At 38.8% G+C, this 17,054-nt stretch overlaps 1 protein-coding gene across 1 annotated transcript in view; it reads right to left on the reverse strand.

Moving 5' to 3' along the window:
* Positions 1-17,054, reverse strand: part of LOC126187531 (uncharacterized) — a 144,463-nt gene that overhangs the window by 19,157 nt on the left and 108,252 nt on the right. The window contains exon 9 of the mRNA XM_049928673.1: positions 3,650-3,802. Within this exon, the coding sequence (XP_049784630.1) occupies positions 3,650-3,802 (153 nt within the window). The remainder of the gene's footprint in view (positions 1-3,649; positions 3,803-17,054) is intronic.

Below are 17,054 nucleotides of genomic sequence, written 5' to 3' on the forward strand. Positions count from 1 at the left end.
GGGAAATCTCGAGCCTGTTCGAAGGTGAGTATCATTTGCCCAGACCTGCCTTACCAAATTCTTCAAAATAAATCTGCACGTGACCTCAATAGCCAAAGCTTCGTCTGTAAATGTAGAGGACCACTATATACTTTGAAACGTTAACATCAGCATCAATACTTTAATCTGTGAATATGGGATGACCCTGTATTTTTTGAATGACAAATTGTGGAAATTTGGTAAATACAGTATTTTCCTGATAACACAATCCTCCTCCTGACCTAACAAAACAGAAAGCCGTTAAAACACTGAACCCTTAGTACATTATAACTTCCCAAATAAAAATAAGCAAAATAAAGCAATTGGACCAACTGTTAACATTACTTCCCCAAATCATAAACTAAATAAAATACTGAACAAGAAATTGAAGCAAACATACACATTCGAACATTCTACTCATGTAAAATGTAAGTATGAGCTCATAAAATATTTGACGGTTATCAAACTACCAGATGATTTTAATTTAGCATTTTTAGATACTGCCACTCTTTATACTAATGTCCCTGTGAAAGAAAGCATACAGATCATCCTACAGAAATTGTTATTTAAAAAGCCCAGTACAAAAATTACTCTGAGCACTATGGGACTTAACATCTGAGGTCATCAGTCTCCTAGAACTTAGAACTACTTAAACCTAACCTAAGGACATCACACGCATCCATGCCTGGGGCAGGATTTGAACCTGCGACTGTAGCGGCCGCGCAGTTCCAGACTGAAGCGCCTACAGGGTGCCTACGTGGACAAGAAAAAAAAATTCCCGGATTTCCCGGTTAAAAACACAATTTCTCCCGGATGAAATTACGTATAAAGCGGGTGAAAATACATCCGTGTTTAGTAACGGTATACTTTCCCTCGGAGCTGTAAAACCTATCAGTCCTTTGAATCGTAAAGGTCTTATACCGGCGGAGGATGTCCCAGCACTTTAGGAAACGAAATCCAGGAAAAACAATGCGTTTGGAAAGTTGTTTGATGCGAGACAATATGCACAGAGTTTATTTTCGTATTGCTAAAGTATATACACAAATTCCACAAATTACAGCACGGTAGCTTCCGAAACTCTAAAATAGAGATTGCGTTGAGCGATGCACTTTTGTCAGCTAGTCATAGCTCATGTCACGTGACCTCGCTAGCGAATGACGGCAGTTATTCAGAGCACGAGGCCTACGAGAAAGACAGGCCGCGGCGCGTACGTTAAGAAGGTAGGCCGAGCTCGCTCAATTCAGCAAAGTGCGTTTCTACACCGGTTAACTCGTAAGCAGAAGTGTATGTACGAACGAGAATTGCATCCTCTATTGGCATCCACTGTTATTAGTCCTACAATGATAGGAAGTCCGTAGGCCTACTAACAGGCTCTAATTTGGCAATTAAAATCGTGCCAAAATGATTATCAGTTGCTTAGAAAAGTCTAAGTGTTCTGGCATGAAGGGACTTGTGACATTGCTCAGTAACACATTATGCACATTTTTTTGAAGGTCAATGGAACTTTTTGCCATCGATTGCATAATTTTTAATCTATGAAAGAACAACATTAAATATGAAATCTAACTTTAAGCTCGGTCTTTTTTTAGTGTATGTTACACGTTAAGTCGTATCAAATACAAATGTGCCGGTAAAATTTTAAATAGTGGCATAAGTGACTTATCTTCTGGGCCCGACATTTTCCAAATGGCTGATCCTCAAAGTGTTAAGTTTTGAATGAGAGTTATAACGCCCTGTGATTTAAGAAATGCACTGCACATTCTCTCACGTAACATAAATCATCTTGCGTGGAAATTTACTTCGAAAGTAACACATCTCAAGCCACTATTCGTAATATTTTCTGGTGATCTGTTAGAAATGTAAACAATTGTGACGTCACACACATCGAATGCATGTTAGTTGTTACGGACGTACTGCATAATCTTCGACCTATATCCTTTGACACTATTTACCCATTTTCTATGCAACTAAACTTTTATTTTGGTGTTATTCTCTGATCTGTGTTTCATTGCTGCAATATTATTTAGCAGTAGTGGACTAAAGTTCTTTGTCAGCGTATCAGATCTTACACGTCACACCTACAAAACTTTAACTGCAATCTAAAACAACGAAAAATCCCGGAATTCTAAAAAATTCCCGGGTTTTTCCCAGAATTCCCAGATGCCCCGGGCCGTATACACCCTGGCCTAGAACCACTCTGCCACACCCGTCGGCGGTGCAGTGCTGGTGAAACTACCAAGCTGGTGAAACTACCAAGCTGGTGAAACTACCAAGCTGGTGAAACTACCAAGTTGGCAGAATTATTACAGCTGTCTTTTACCTATTATTTTGCATTTAATGCGAAAATTTATTACCAGGAAGAATGAATCACTATAGGCAAGTCTTAGAAGTATGCAAGCAGAAATTTTCTTTAATTACCTGAGAGAATTTTTTGTTTTGTTTCTGAAACTATAAAACACTTAATAAGGAAACTACACACTATAAGCATTACGTAGATGATGTTTTTATTTTGTAGAGAGAGTGTGTGAATGTGACGAGATGTTCTATTTTCCTAAAAGGGGAGTTTGCAGGTAGCAAGGCAGGGAGAGGGAAGAAACCTCCACATTCCGAAGAAAGGAAATTCAAAAATTTAACTATAACATTCAATTATCCACTGCACAGTTGATCCACAATAGAAAGTCTCTCTATATATTGGCTGTCTGAACTGCATGTTAGTGTACTTCACCCCATACAAAGACTGCCAGGAGGAGAGAAGCAGAGTAAAGTAACAAAAACTTCCTCTCCCACATCTGATGCTATTATCTGCGTACTGTAAAATCAAAATATGACCCCGTGTTTCAGAGACCATATCATGGTAAAGGACATCTATGCTGACCTAAGAACAACTTATCTATTCATCAATACTAATATCTGATAAAAGATTACTAAGATGACAATGTAGTATATGAACATAACAGCTACTGCTAATCTGCTGCATATAATGTGAGCGTTAAATAATATCGGCAGCAACCAGAAAAACATACCTGTCATTGCCGAACAGCTTGTGTTAATCTATTTTACTATGAGCAGAATCAGTGCAGAGTCTTCATCATGATTAAGTTGTCCCTTTTCCTAGAAATGTCATTTTTTGTGGTTCATTTCTGTTTTCACAATGAATTAACATACGGCTCCTACCCATGTGCGGCAATAAACCGAATTACTGGAGTTTAGTGATGTATGAAGGACAACAGAACAAAACTGATACTTAGAAACAAAATACAATTTTTTAAACCTTACTTTTCTGGTTCCAGGTGCACATTCTAAAATCACACTATGGATGACTGGCCAGAACATTTATGAAAACGAAAGAGTTGGCAGGAGGTGTGTGGAAGTCAGGGCTAAGGGGTTGACAGAAACATGCAATTCAACAACAGCACACCAACCTTTGAGGGTCAAGATGTTACCACACCATGTAGTGCTAGTACTTTAAACCTTCAACATGCTAACACTGACATACATTCCCTACCATTTAATACCACTTACAGAAATCGTAATCACTAAAATTCCAACCACTCATTGAAACTCATTTAAGACATTCTCAGATTTACACATTTACCATTGCACTAGTCATAAAATATTGAGTCTTTCATACCTGTATTCCATTTGCTGGAACTGAAAATTCCTTTCCACTTAATTTGAAAGTAATATGCTTTGCTGATGTCTTCTTTATTAACACATTACCCCAGTGTAAATCTCTGTGCTCAAATTCCAGAGTGATCTCTGCTACTGCCAAAGCAAATGATAACTGTAACATAAATGTATCCAAATAAACATCCATTGGCCACAAATTATACTTGCATTGGAATATTTTCTTAGATTACAAATTTGATCAGCTTAGACCTGTAGAATATTACAAATTACACTTATAGACTAAAAAAAACAACAGTAACTAATTCTATCAGTGCATGTTATAAAAGGAAGGAAAATGGAACTTCATTAAGAAACAAAACGTACAAAGAAGGAAATCATCTGGTTTTGCAAAGGAACCATCCCAGCATTTGACATAAGGGTTTAAAGAAACCACTGAAAAATCTCAATCTGTGTGGCCAGGCAGGTGTTTGAAGCCTGCTTCCCAAATACCAAACCAGTGTTTTAAAAATTAGAAGAAACGTGTTCCAGAGTTTCTTAAATAACAATGTTCTGCATCTTTTGCTCTTTGCATAGTTTCTAATTTGGCAAATAAGCAAATCACCATTTTACATATTTCCACTCAATATTGCCTTATGGTATAATCTTCAGAGGAAGAAGTTTTGACTGCACAGAAGTCATCAGTAACAATAGTAAGTGGTTCTCATATAGTCATCTTGTGCAGGGTGTGGAGAAAAAAGTGTAAACACCAATGCACAATATATTAGCATGCCTAATACGGTGTAGGAGAACTGTAGGCATTCAAAACAGCATCCAGTTGTTTTGAAATGCACAGGTCCAATATGATTTTCAAGGGAATCTCTCATAATTCTTCCTGCAAAATAGTAGCAAGTTGTTCAGATAAGGGTGAGGGAGGTAGATAGCAATCATGCACTGTTCTTCCCAACCTTGGTATTGTAGGCTTATTTTATTGACATCTGGTGACTTGTGGCCAAGGGAGATGTGACAAATCATCCTGGTGCTCCCAACACCAATGTTGAACAATGGAAGCTGTGTGAACAGGGGTCCTGTAGTCTTTGAGAACAGCACCACATGGGAAAACAAATATGGTACCCAAGGATGGACCTGACAGCCAAAATGATCAGATAATCCTTGGAAGTAATGCAACTCTGCAGAGAAACAATGGGGCACACCCTTTGTTATGGAAGGACCCGCCAAATGAGCACCCACACTTTGCCAACGTCCACATTCACTTAGCTCCGGCATAATGCACTCGCTACACAGAACACACTTCTGACCATGACTGGCATTTTCAACCTATTAATGGAATTGCACAGGTGCAGTTCATGGTTAAATACAACATAACCAACTGCAGGCTTGGTTAACATCTGCGTCTACGGCCAAGGAAGCATTTCTCGCAACGTTTTCGTATTTTTGTCCACATCCCTGTAAGGGCCTCTTCAAACACATAGGCATTTGGACAACATGGCATGTAAAACTGCATGTCTTTGTTGGAGAAAAGTATAAGTATAAATGCGCTTCTTTCATCAGTCACAGAGGAGCACATGTGACTTCACACAAGCATGATTCTGGTGGTACAACAGAACACTGAGAATGTATATTTCAATGTTTGTTCAATACTATTTTCTGAAATGATGGTTCTGGTGACAACCTAATCTGTAGTGTAGTCTGAGGTCAGGTTCAGTTCTTATGCGGGAAAGGAGTGGTCATTTTATGGTTGGTTAGACATGAAATAAGTGTTATGAGAAAATAGTCAAGATTCAATTTCAACATTAAATAACTATCAGTTAGTAATAATAGGAAACTGCTGCCTTCAAATTAACATTTTTACAAGAGAATGAGTAAAATTTCAAGTTACACAACAGTTTGTAAAAATAGACAATTTCTTGTTATTTTTACTTCATCATTAATGGAAAACTACTCTCTCCCTATAAAGAACCCATCATAATTTGAAGCATAGCACACATGCAACACTAGAAGAAAAATGGGAATTACCCATTACTCACTACTAAAGCTGCCTATGGTTCTAAAGCAATTCAACATGTAGCCGTATACGATACAGTATCTTGGACAAGCAACGAAGAACAATAATGATATCTAATCCATTATTTGCCTCATTTTTATTGTCTGGGTCTTGATATTAATATAAGTACACAGTCCTGTACTCAAAATTCTTGTGGTTTTCTTTTCATCATTCACACCAGTTCGTATGTCAATCACCTAGGCCACCACATCCAGCTGGTAAGCCAATAGGCCTCACCATTTAGTTCCTTGTGCACTGGTAAAGAAGGCGCTCCCTCTCACTGCTGCAGCACATACACGTGCATCTTTTTATTTCTGATTTTGATCTAAGACGTGTGTCTCCCTTCAGCATAGCATTTTCAATTGCTGTTCCTTATGTCGCATAGCCATGACTTGCGGGTTTTGCAGTAAACTGGCCCACCCATCCCACACCCATGGCTTAAACCATGTGAGCAAGTAGCTGTTAACCAAGGTTTTACCTGTAATGTTAATGCAATGCCCAATGATTGAGCTACAGGTCTCTTCAACTAATCATGAAGTAAAAAAATTGTCATTTGCAACTGAAGCGGATTATCAATCTCACCAATAATCTAAAATTATTTCTCCTGGGCATTTCTGACTCCATATAGGAATATTTAGTAAAATACTGGTAGTATGTGGTGTACAGTAAAAATTTATGTGCACTTTGTTGTTAAATATGTAACTTGTCAATGAGTAACTACAAGATTTAGTATGACAATGATTACTACATACAAGTCACTGTGTTATTTAGTGCCACATAAATAGCCAGAATGAAGCCATACATATATACCATGTATACATATTGTCACACTCACTCACGCCACATAATCATGCAAACTACCCATGGAACAAATACATAGCTTCATCACTAACACCTCTATCACTTCAAAGTTGCAAGGTAGATAAAAATGCTGCAAAAAAAAAAAAAAAAAAAAAAAAAAAAAAAAAAACTGTTAAGGTATTTCAATATTACCAATACAACCAAAAAGTAGCATTATTGTATGTACAGATCTAATTAATATTTGCTTGAAATGAAAGCCAACAATTTTCACAAGAGCATATGTGATATTCTTTGGCTACTACGCAGCAGCTTTCAAGGCATAGCAACATCAACCACATGAACAATCGGTTAAACTACAAAACACACACTATTTTTCAGAACACGAACCCTTACATTTAGCAAAGAGAGGATAGGATTTGAGGAAATTAGTGTGTAGGAATAAAGTAAAAAACTTCAACAGCAATAAGCCAAGCAAGATAGAAGATAAAAAATTCAACTACACAATGTCATCCAATCTCTTATTGCTATTTTGCACGATGAAGGAATCTCATTCCACAATAGCATGTGTCATTTTTTGTCTTTCTCTGTAAAACTTGAGACGCTGAAGCGATGGAACTAATGTTCAAGCACTTACAACTGCAGTTTCAAATTGTGATTATTTTACTAGTTAACAATGTTAGAAATGTTGTAGAGAAAAATGTAAGGACCAAATTGGAAAGGCATGTACAATTCACTCAAGTAAAAGACGATGTTGACAATTCTCATAGGATGAGTGTGAATCTAGTCATGAATTACTACCACATGCACCAGACCCACACCCATCCAATGAAAACTTGTCTCCCAACCTTCAGTGCCATCCAGATTTGCACATTGTATCTCAGCAATCATCATACTGGATCAGAACACATGCACAATCCCATTGTGCTAATAATTCATTAACAAGACCTCTTCTGTATCAGTTGTAAAAACACCAGCTGTAACAATTTAATACTACAAACAATATTTTAAAATTATATAGATGTTTATTATGGAAGTCTAAGTATGTCGAGCAATGGACAAGCACTACACTTTTACATGGAAGATCATGGCCAACAGACAAAATCAGAGAAGGCACATGAAATTAACTATTCTTCTCATGCCTTATGAAATGTTTATTACGTGCGTGATAATTCTTCATTACAACAAAGTAAAAACATAATTATCTTCATAGTACAATTTCAAGGTTGCTGACAGGTATTTACATCTCTCAATACAATACAATACAATACAATACAATAATTGAAGAGGGCATATTAACAGTGGCTAAGGTGTCTTTGGTGGGCTGTATTAACTTGTTCATATTGTATAAAAACAGCAACCTTGAAACTGGGTTTTCTTTTTTAATTAAAACCAGAGCACGTTGAATTTTTAAACAGCATTCATTACTTCGATTAACTATGTATGTCTAGGCTGCAGAATTTAGTCCAAATAAATTATGTTGGACACTGATTTGGAACAATTGTCAGAAAGTGCTCTGTAAAGTAACTACAAATAAAGAAGTAGGATGTAATTGTATCCACGCAGATCACCACGAGACAAACTTATTTGACCTTAAAGAGCCAGTACCACACAGTACAACTTCACTTTTACATTCCCAAAATTAGAGTCTTCCTGCTCTTTGTCACATTCTTAATTGGATCTTCAATTTTTTGTAGACACACTTAATTTGCCCTCACTTGTGTGTTACCATGATTACAAACATCCCACCATGTTGAAACAATGTTAATGAGGGAAGATTTGGGGGACGGGGGCAGACGATACACTTTAACTGACACTAGAAAGGCATCAGCTTTCAAATGGTGTTTACAAACATTACGCAGTTAACTTTCTCGAGTCTCATGCTACTAGTGCTTTTTCTCCTAACACTACCAATCTATCAGTAACTATATTGTATGTAACACTGTTCATAGTTATGATGACAATGATAAACAAGAGCTATGGTAATGACTTAGAAAATATACAAACAAGTTTTGAACCATTGTTAATCATAAAAACTGCAATAACTCTGATTTGCAGCAAGACGTTATCAAGAGGTGTGCACCATAGTTTCTTTTTCCAGAATTGGTTCTGATTTTCAAGTTGGTGGTTAGATTTGGACTTAATATCCCAATTAGTGAAGCAAAAAGCAACAGTATTTAAATAAAATCATACCTGAGATTTCTTTCGCAATATATTCCGATTGCTAAGGTATTGGTTAGATTCGAACATGAAGCATAGCTAGAATTTAACATCAGACCAATTTAGTGTTGGCATGTTATAACAATGTTAATATTCCTTCAGCGCAAACATAGACAGTAGCAAAAAATTATGTTTACTGCTAACGTCCATAACAATGAGTGGCCATTGCACACTAGCCCTATTAACTAACTTCCCTGTCAGGACATCGCCACAGCAGAAATGGGCAACACAATAATAAATGATCAAGAACATTTTACTTATAAATGTTACTTAATTGTTGGTAACAGTGATGTGTGACACTTTATGTCCTAAATATAATACAAAGTTATCTAGATAACTTGTCAGTCTCATGCTATTGTCAATATGACAAAGTAATTATGCAGACACCAACTGTCCTAGTTCTCTGTAAATAGTGACTGCCAAGTTGGAATGTCTTCTCAATGGGACTTGCTGTACCATGAGCCAAGCATAATTTCATGAACTTCACTGAGCTGGTTGTAGGTACAGCCTTTGTGCCATTTGGCCAGTACAAGGTGGAAGCAATATAGTCACTGGTTGACAGAATTCTCTTTGGCAGCTGGTAACACTATTGGCATATGAATATAACGTGCTGATGAATGTGGGCACAGGAAGCAAAATGTGGTCTGGATTTATGAGAACTGTCTGCTGCTCAGAACCGAGAGGTGCCAGGTTTGTGATTGTGCCTATGTGGTGATGGCTGTCTCTTGTAGTACTTGTTAAGTACCTCTTGAGCCATGCAGACAATTACTGAAAACCCCCATTACAGGTTACCTATATAAAAAATATTTTCAATACTTTATATTAGTACTGACAAACTTGAAAATTTAAAATGCGTCATAATTTCCTAATTAGGAGGTATAGTCTTACATTAAATGTAAGAAAGTAAGACAAGTATTACAGTTAGAAATTGTGTACGTATCTTGAGGCAGCATAACTCAGAGTGATATGTACCTAGACTACATTCATCCAGTTTCTGAGAAAGAGAGCACTCGACAACTTTACACGTAATTTCAAACCTTTTCTAAACTTTTTTTACCTTTACATACTTAACCACCAAACCGCATGCAATTTTTTGATTTTTCCATACAAACTTGTAGGACATTTTTACTCAATAATTAGAATGTTGTAAGGACAGAATTGAAGGAGTGTAATAAGAAAACCAAAAACTTAAGAGTTGGTTTTAATTAAAATGTAATAATGATAATGTAGGAATGTGAAAACTAGGTTCATTCTTATAAAAGCAGAATACATTTATTGACAATTTTCCTTAGTTTTGTGTAACTTTAAGCAAAGTTCCACACACGAGCTCGGGAGTATGGTTAAAAAATTGCCGACACAAGAAGATACGTGTGTAAGTGAAACAGGAGAATGTGTAAAATGCGGCTCCAGATTTTTCAGATAAAAGAAAAGGCTAAATGGTAAAATAATGACCACCGATGTTCCAGAGCAACAGAAAAAGATCTCGGGGGAAAACAACAGCCCAAGATGTTCCAGAGCAAAAGTAAATCAACAGGAAAATCGCAACTTCCAACGCACAAATGGTGCAGAAATTTCATCCAACACAATAACAGCAGTGCCCACAAAAATAAATAAATAAATGCAGAATGCACACATTCGCACTGCCCATGGCTGGAGGGTTAATGCCAAATAACTTATACTTTAACTCATTTCTGAAGTAATCAGAAATTGGAAGCTGTTTTATACAAGGTAGTTTGATTCTTTAAGACTATAATTGCCGACAGGAAATTTTAACCTCTCTCCTAATGGTTTACGGAGGTGGATGAATGTTTGTAACTTAATGTTTCTTAGTGTAGTTCATTTTCAAATAGACGTCAACACTGTTGATTATATAGTTTTTGAGAAAAAAATAATAAATGCCAAACACTGCCGACATGACATTTTTTCTCCCACTGAATATACCAAGTGCTGCTGGTTACTACAGATTGACTGTAGCCTTTACTGTGTATGTTGCTGCAATGTAGATATGAGACTGGAGCTGCAGCACCTTTCACAATCATGTACATGCTAAAAGGCGACTGAATTCAGGTGAAAGAAGCTTTCTCATTAACTTGACAGTCACTGAGGAGGTAGAACCCACTGATGGAATAAAGTTGGAAGTAATTCCCATTAGTAATAGAACATCTTGTCCTTTTCCATACACGTAAAGGGGCGGTACCAGATATTTGCTCTCAAGTGATTGCATTTGTTTACTGACATACTCATTCTCACACAAATTCACACAGAGGCACATAGAGCATTGGGAGATGATGAATGGACCATTGGAAATGCTTAATGCCTTTCTTGCTATTCTATGTTAGAGGTGCCACTGAATCAAGAGGAAGAGAAATGAAGCTTCGTTGGTCAGAGAAGTGGGGAATGCAATTTTACAAATATGTGATGTCGTGCAATTGCTTCAGTTAATTTGGCATTGACACTGTTGAAAAGACTAACAAAGTGACAGGTCTGCTCTTAGGGTCAGATGTGTGGGAGGGATTCATAGCAAATTGGGAAATCATGTTCATTCCTGGTTTATACATTTGTTGCAATGAACAGTTGTTTGTATCTTGGACCGACTTGTGTAATATCATTAAATCCAGTGCAATATTATTTTCCTGTTACTTAATATCATTTGAACGAGTTACTCGTACTTGGCACCAGGTTTATTTCGCACAGGACTGGTTGCACATGACCACTGGTTGGCTGGCCAATATATCCTTTAGGTGGACCACTCTTTTGCAATTAATGAGGATTCGTCCGTCGCGGGTCATTTTTTTTAGCCCCTCTCACTTCTGATGTGCTCAGGTGTCCGCGCAACTGTTGTGGTTCTCCGTGTCACCTGGCTGTCATACGAGGTGCATTCAAGTTCTAAGGCCTCCGATTTTTTTTTTCTCCGGACTGGAAAGAGATAGAAACATGCGCGTTGTTTTAAAATGAGGCCGCGTTCATTGTCAATACGTCCCAGAGATGGCAGCACCGTACGGCAGATGGAATTTTACCGCCAGCGGCGAGAATGAGAACAATTTTAAATACTTAAAATGGCGACGTTTTCCTTACTTTAACAGCGTGCAATCATTCGTTTTCTGAGTTTGCATGGTGTGAAACCAATTGAAATTCATCGACAGTTGAAGGAGACCTGTAGTGATGGAGTTATGGATGTGTCGAAAGTGCGTTCGTGGGTGCGACAGTTTAATGAAGGCAGAACATCGTGTGACAACAAACCGAAACAACCTCGGGCTCGCACAAGCCGTTCTGACGACATGATCGAGAAAGTGGAGAGAATTGTTTTGGGGGATCGCCGAATGACTGTTGAACAGATCGCCTGCAGAGTTGGCATTTCTGTGGGTTCTGTGCACACAATCCTGCATGACGACCTGAAATTGCAGTAAGTGTCATCCAGGTGGGTGTGACGAATGCTAACAGACTACCACATGGCTGCCCATGTGGCATGTTGCCAAGCAATGTTGACGCGCAACGACAGCATGAATGGGACTTTCTTTTCGTCACTTGTGACAATGGATGAGACGTAGATGCCATTTTTCAATCCAGAAACAAAGCGCCAGTCAGCTCAATGGAAGCACACAGATTCACCGCCACCAAAAAAATTCCGGGTAACCGCCAGTGCTGAAAAAATGATGGTGTCCATGTTCTGGGACAGCGAGGGCGTAATCCTTACCCATTGCGTTCCAAAGGGCACTACGGTAACAGGTGCATCCTACGAAAATGTTTGAAGAACAAATTCCTTCCTGCACTGCAACAAAAACGTCCGGGAAGGGCTGCGCGTGTGCTGTTTCACCAAGACAACGCACCCACACATCGAGCTAACGTTACGCAACAGTTTCTTCGTGATAACAACTTTGAAGTGATTCCTCATGCTCCCTACTCACCTGACCTGGCTCCTAGTGACTTTTGGCTTTTTCCAACAATGAAAGACACACTCCGTGGCCACACATTCACCAGCCGTGCTGCTATTGCCTCAGCGATTTTCCAGTGGTCAAAACAGACTCCTAAAGAAGCCTTCGCCGCTGCCATGGAATCATGGCGTCAGCGTTGTGAAAAATGTGTACGCCTGCAGGGCGATTACGTCGAGAAGTAACGCCAGTTTCATCGATTTCGGGTGAGTAGTTAATTAGAAAAAAATCTGAGGCCTTAGAACTTGAATGCACCTCATACTGACACTTGTGTGAGACTTACTCCCTGGCTTGTTGATCTCTGTTCTGTATCTTATCGGTGTTACTTTGCTATTGTGTCCTGGCCATCACTTGTGATTCATGGACAACCTTAGTGTGTTGCAGATGTACTCTGCATCATTGTGTCCTTTCCAACCATGGGGCAGTGACAGTGCATCATCATACTGTCAAAGAACCTGGGAGTGGTTGCCTGCTCACTTATTTGACTAATGCGTAATTGGCCGAACACCAGTTTTCTATGGTTAATTATTACTGTGTAAAAGGAGGGTTTTTCATCTCACTGTAGTTGCCACTTAGACATAGCATTTGGTGCTCACAAGGATAATTATTCTGGAACTGAAATAAGTAACAATGTTAGTACTTTATCAAGTGAAGATATCAGACTGTAAGATATGCAAGAATCGAACTTTTTTCACTTGATAGTTTTCAAAAACCCAGATAAGCATTTCATATAGGCTGGAATACAGGCACCAGCATTTGGCAAGCAATACAGCCATAACAAAAGCTGCCTCAGCATGGAATGCTACGAGCAAGCCTGCCATAATAAAAGGCTCAACGACAAAATCACACACAGTGATGTTGGGGTAACATGGCGGTTGTGCTAGCACTGCAATGTACTTTGTCATCAAACACTGCTCAACAGACAATGCAGTATGAGATGGTACGTTATTGTGATGCAGGATCAAGTTGTTAGCAATGTGCGAGCAGACTTGTTTTGTATGTGTTTACAGAATTTCTTTGTAGTAACACTGATTTACTGACTGCCCTGGAGGTAACTACTCTTCATGCACAATACCCATGGAGTCGAACATGTAAGCATGAATTTCATCGATTCCCTCAAACACCATTACGAACTTTGATGTTTTGTCTTGGGATCATTCTGGAAAATCGAACTTTCATCACCAATGACAACTCTGTTTAGTGATTCTGGTTTCAATTCCACCTATTCCAACAGATCAGCATCCACACCACCTCTGTTGATCTTTTTGTTGCTTTGCGAGATTTTTGGGAACCATATTGGCATAAAGTTTTCCTATTCTCAGATTTTCAGTCGATATCAGGTGAACAGTTTTCTGATAAATGTTCAGTTGGTTTGTAATCATTCTCTCATTTAATTTTTGATCAGCTCACATATGTTCATTCACTCTGGTTGTGTTGTCATTTTTTCATGCTACTGATGGTCGTCCTCTGCAGTGTTTATCTTTGATGCTGGTTTTGTGTTCAGGAAACACTTGTGTCCTGGACAAGACCTTGTTTTCACACTTGCGCCCTTGACAAAACCTTGCTTTCGAAACCCTGCTCAAGCTTCCTACGTGTTACTTTCTCACCTAGTTACATTTAGAAAGAGATGGCATACCATTGTGCTATATTTTTGAGATTCCACTGTAGTGATGAGGTGCAGACATAGGACTTCACTCTTCCATCACTCCTGATTGAAACATGTTAGGTGCATGCCACTTGTGGTGGTGAAAAACCAAGGTTACACAGCATTAATCAGCCACACCAAGAAAACCAAAGAGATTACATGTTGTTTATATTTTCCAATTCGTCAGTGTTATACTCCACCGCACAGCCATCCAGTTCAATTTAATTTTTTCAAAATGATTAGACGATTCCTGAAAAATTTTCAACCGATATTTCTACGCAATTCTGACAAAATTGTCTCTGAATTAAATGCTTACACGAGCACAGAAACTGTATCTTACCTTTGTTGCAAGAAGCTGAACACATTAGTAAGTATGTTTATGAATGGCTCACTGCATGTTGCTCTTATTGCTGTGACCATAGTACTGTAAGTTTGGGGAAGGGGGTGGAAGACAGGCTGTGGGTAGGCTATGTGAATAGTTACAAGAAGGAACAGTGAGGCCGGCTGCCAGCACACAAGTGGTGGGCGAAAAGCAACTAACAGGTGGTGGTCTATGCAACCCTGCTGCGGTTGCAACACATCCAGTGTAACCACAGAAACAAGCAGCTCTTTTCTTTGATATGCTTTGTGGCCATAACACTTCCGTTGATTGCTGGCACAGTTTCCAACTTGTACAAATATATTTTCTGCGTCGTTATTGTAAAAATAAAATATGATGAAATTTTAAAACACCAGTAATAACCTGGAAAGTGATTGTCTTATGACCTGTTTGCTAGTTTTGAATGAGGAGCCGTTTTTATATATGTTAACACATTTTGATGAAAATCAGGGGATTGAGGGGCACTTATATTTGTGGAACCATGTAGACGTGACGGGCCTTTGCCGCTTAGGTTTGAAGAACGGCTTAAGTAGGGTGTGGTCATGGTAAACACCAGTGGACTTTCAAATATTTGTAGAGTTCAGTATTACATTATTGTCAACAAGAACTCCATTTTTGACAGTTTGAAGCACTTACATGTCACTATTGCATTTCTCGATTTAGCAAATGGCTTATTTGTGAAGCAGTGCAGACTTAAAATTCATATTTAAGGTGATGTTGCTGGACTTACAATTAGAGAAGTAGATTTTATCAATATAGCGGTCTGGTGGGGAAACACTACTAATACTAAAATTCTGCGACAGGACAGAACAAAACAGTGCTGAGGTGCAATGATCCCCACACCAAGCTACAGAAACCACAACAGAGTTTTACCTGGTATTAAAGAAGACCACCTGCAGACAGGACATCAGGGTGAACCTCATCAGTGACCTGGACACAGTCTAGTTATAGATGTTACTATATTCCACAAAAGATCTGTGTGCTACTACATATGGTATATGCATATTTCTATCACACAAATAATGACCTACACAAATGACAAACTTTGCACGTATATTGCACAAATACTGCAGATTTCTTGTCTCTCAGTCAAGAGTGCCAGCTATCTACAATACAGGTACTGACATTCTGCAAGATGTAAACAGTGACGCCCCACCACTGTCAGATGCAAATTTGAAGCGTCTGAGAAGACATCTTTGACAGGTGCGTCAGTACAATTGTGCAGAAACATCAGTGACAACAGAATCGGCAAGATTGCTCCAACCTCAAGCATAATTTTTAGCACACACTAATGCATCTAAGCCAGCAACAAATCAGCACAATAGATGCAAGACAAGTTGCACAGTGACAGACCCTTTGAGCCAGCCACTACCTTCCTCGAGGGGAAGGCTGGTCTGCCACAACCACAATGTTTATGTGGTTAAGGATGCAGTTGCATCATGTTGCTTTCAAAGCACTGCCACTCTATGCTGCCTGCTCAATCCTAGGGTCCAGTCACATCAAGAGCCATTTCACTGTAACAAGTATAACATCACATTTAAAAAAAAGTTGTAGTCATATGATGCTACAATTAGATTGCCAGAATGAGTAATGGGTTCATGAAGCCTCCAGAGGAGGACACATACATGCAGTTGGAAGAAGAGATTGTATGGCACATGGGCGCTGAAAATTTGGACAAAATTTCGGATCTTGCCAGTCTATAGGTATTTATCGCTCGTGCACCAGGATGTGGCTCTCTGTGTACAAATGGAGATGCCCAACCATTGTTTGCAAGAAAAAGGAATGTATCAGATCTCATGGATTCAGCAGTGCATGATTCTCACCCACACCAGTCTGGGAGGAATGTTACCATGATAGACACTTTGGAGGCAGGCACACACAAGTGTCATGGGGCTCAAGTTATGTGTCATAACTGAACCAACAACAGCACTCATGATGTCTCCCTGATGTTCACGAGCACTTTTACCTTTATTACTTTCTTATGGTCCCTTTCTCTTAGACCGTGCAGTTGCCACTCCTTGCACCGTGTGATTTCATCTCTTGGTGCAGAGTGTTGAAAGCTGTAAGAGCGTTCACATCTACACTAACTTGCTACGAAAAGACGTAATTGTCTTTTTTAGCAAACACTTCCATATTTGTTTGTTCTCACATTTAATATTTACAATGTTACTTGACTAATCTATTATTTCTCAGAACAACATATCTGAAGTGACTCAAAATAGAACATGAGAGACATTTATCCTCAGTTTCTTTCAACTGCTTCTGCTGGTATTTTCATTTTCACAGAGCCAAGCAACAACACAAGTACAAACGCCACTTCCACAACAGGTAGACTCTTGATGGTATTGTGCCTTGCCAATGTCCTACGCTCATTCTTCTTGCGTCATCTCTACA

The sequence above is a fragment of the Schistocerca cancellata genome, chromosome 5, assembly GCF_023864275.1.
Source record: "Schistocerca cancellata isolate TAMUIC-IGC-003103 chromosome 5, iqSchCanc2.1, whole genome shotgun sequence".
Lineage (NCBI taxonomy): Eukaryota > Metazoa > Arthropoda > Insecta > Orthoptera > Acrididae > Schistocerca > Schistocerca cancellata.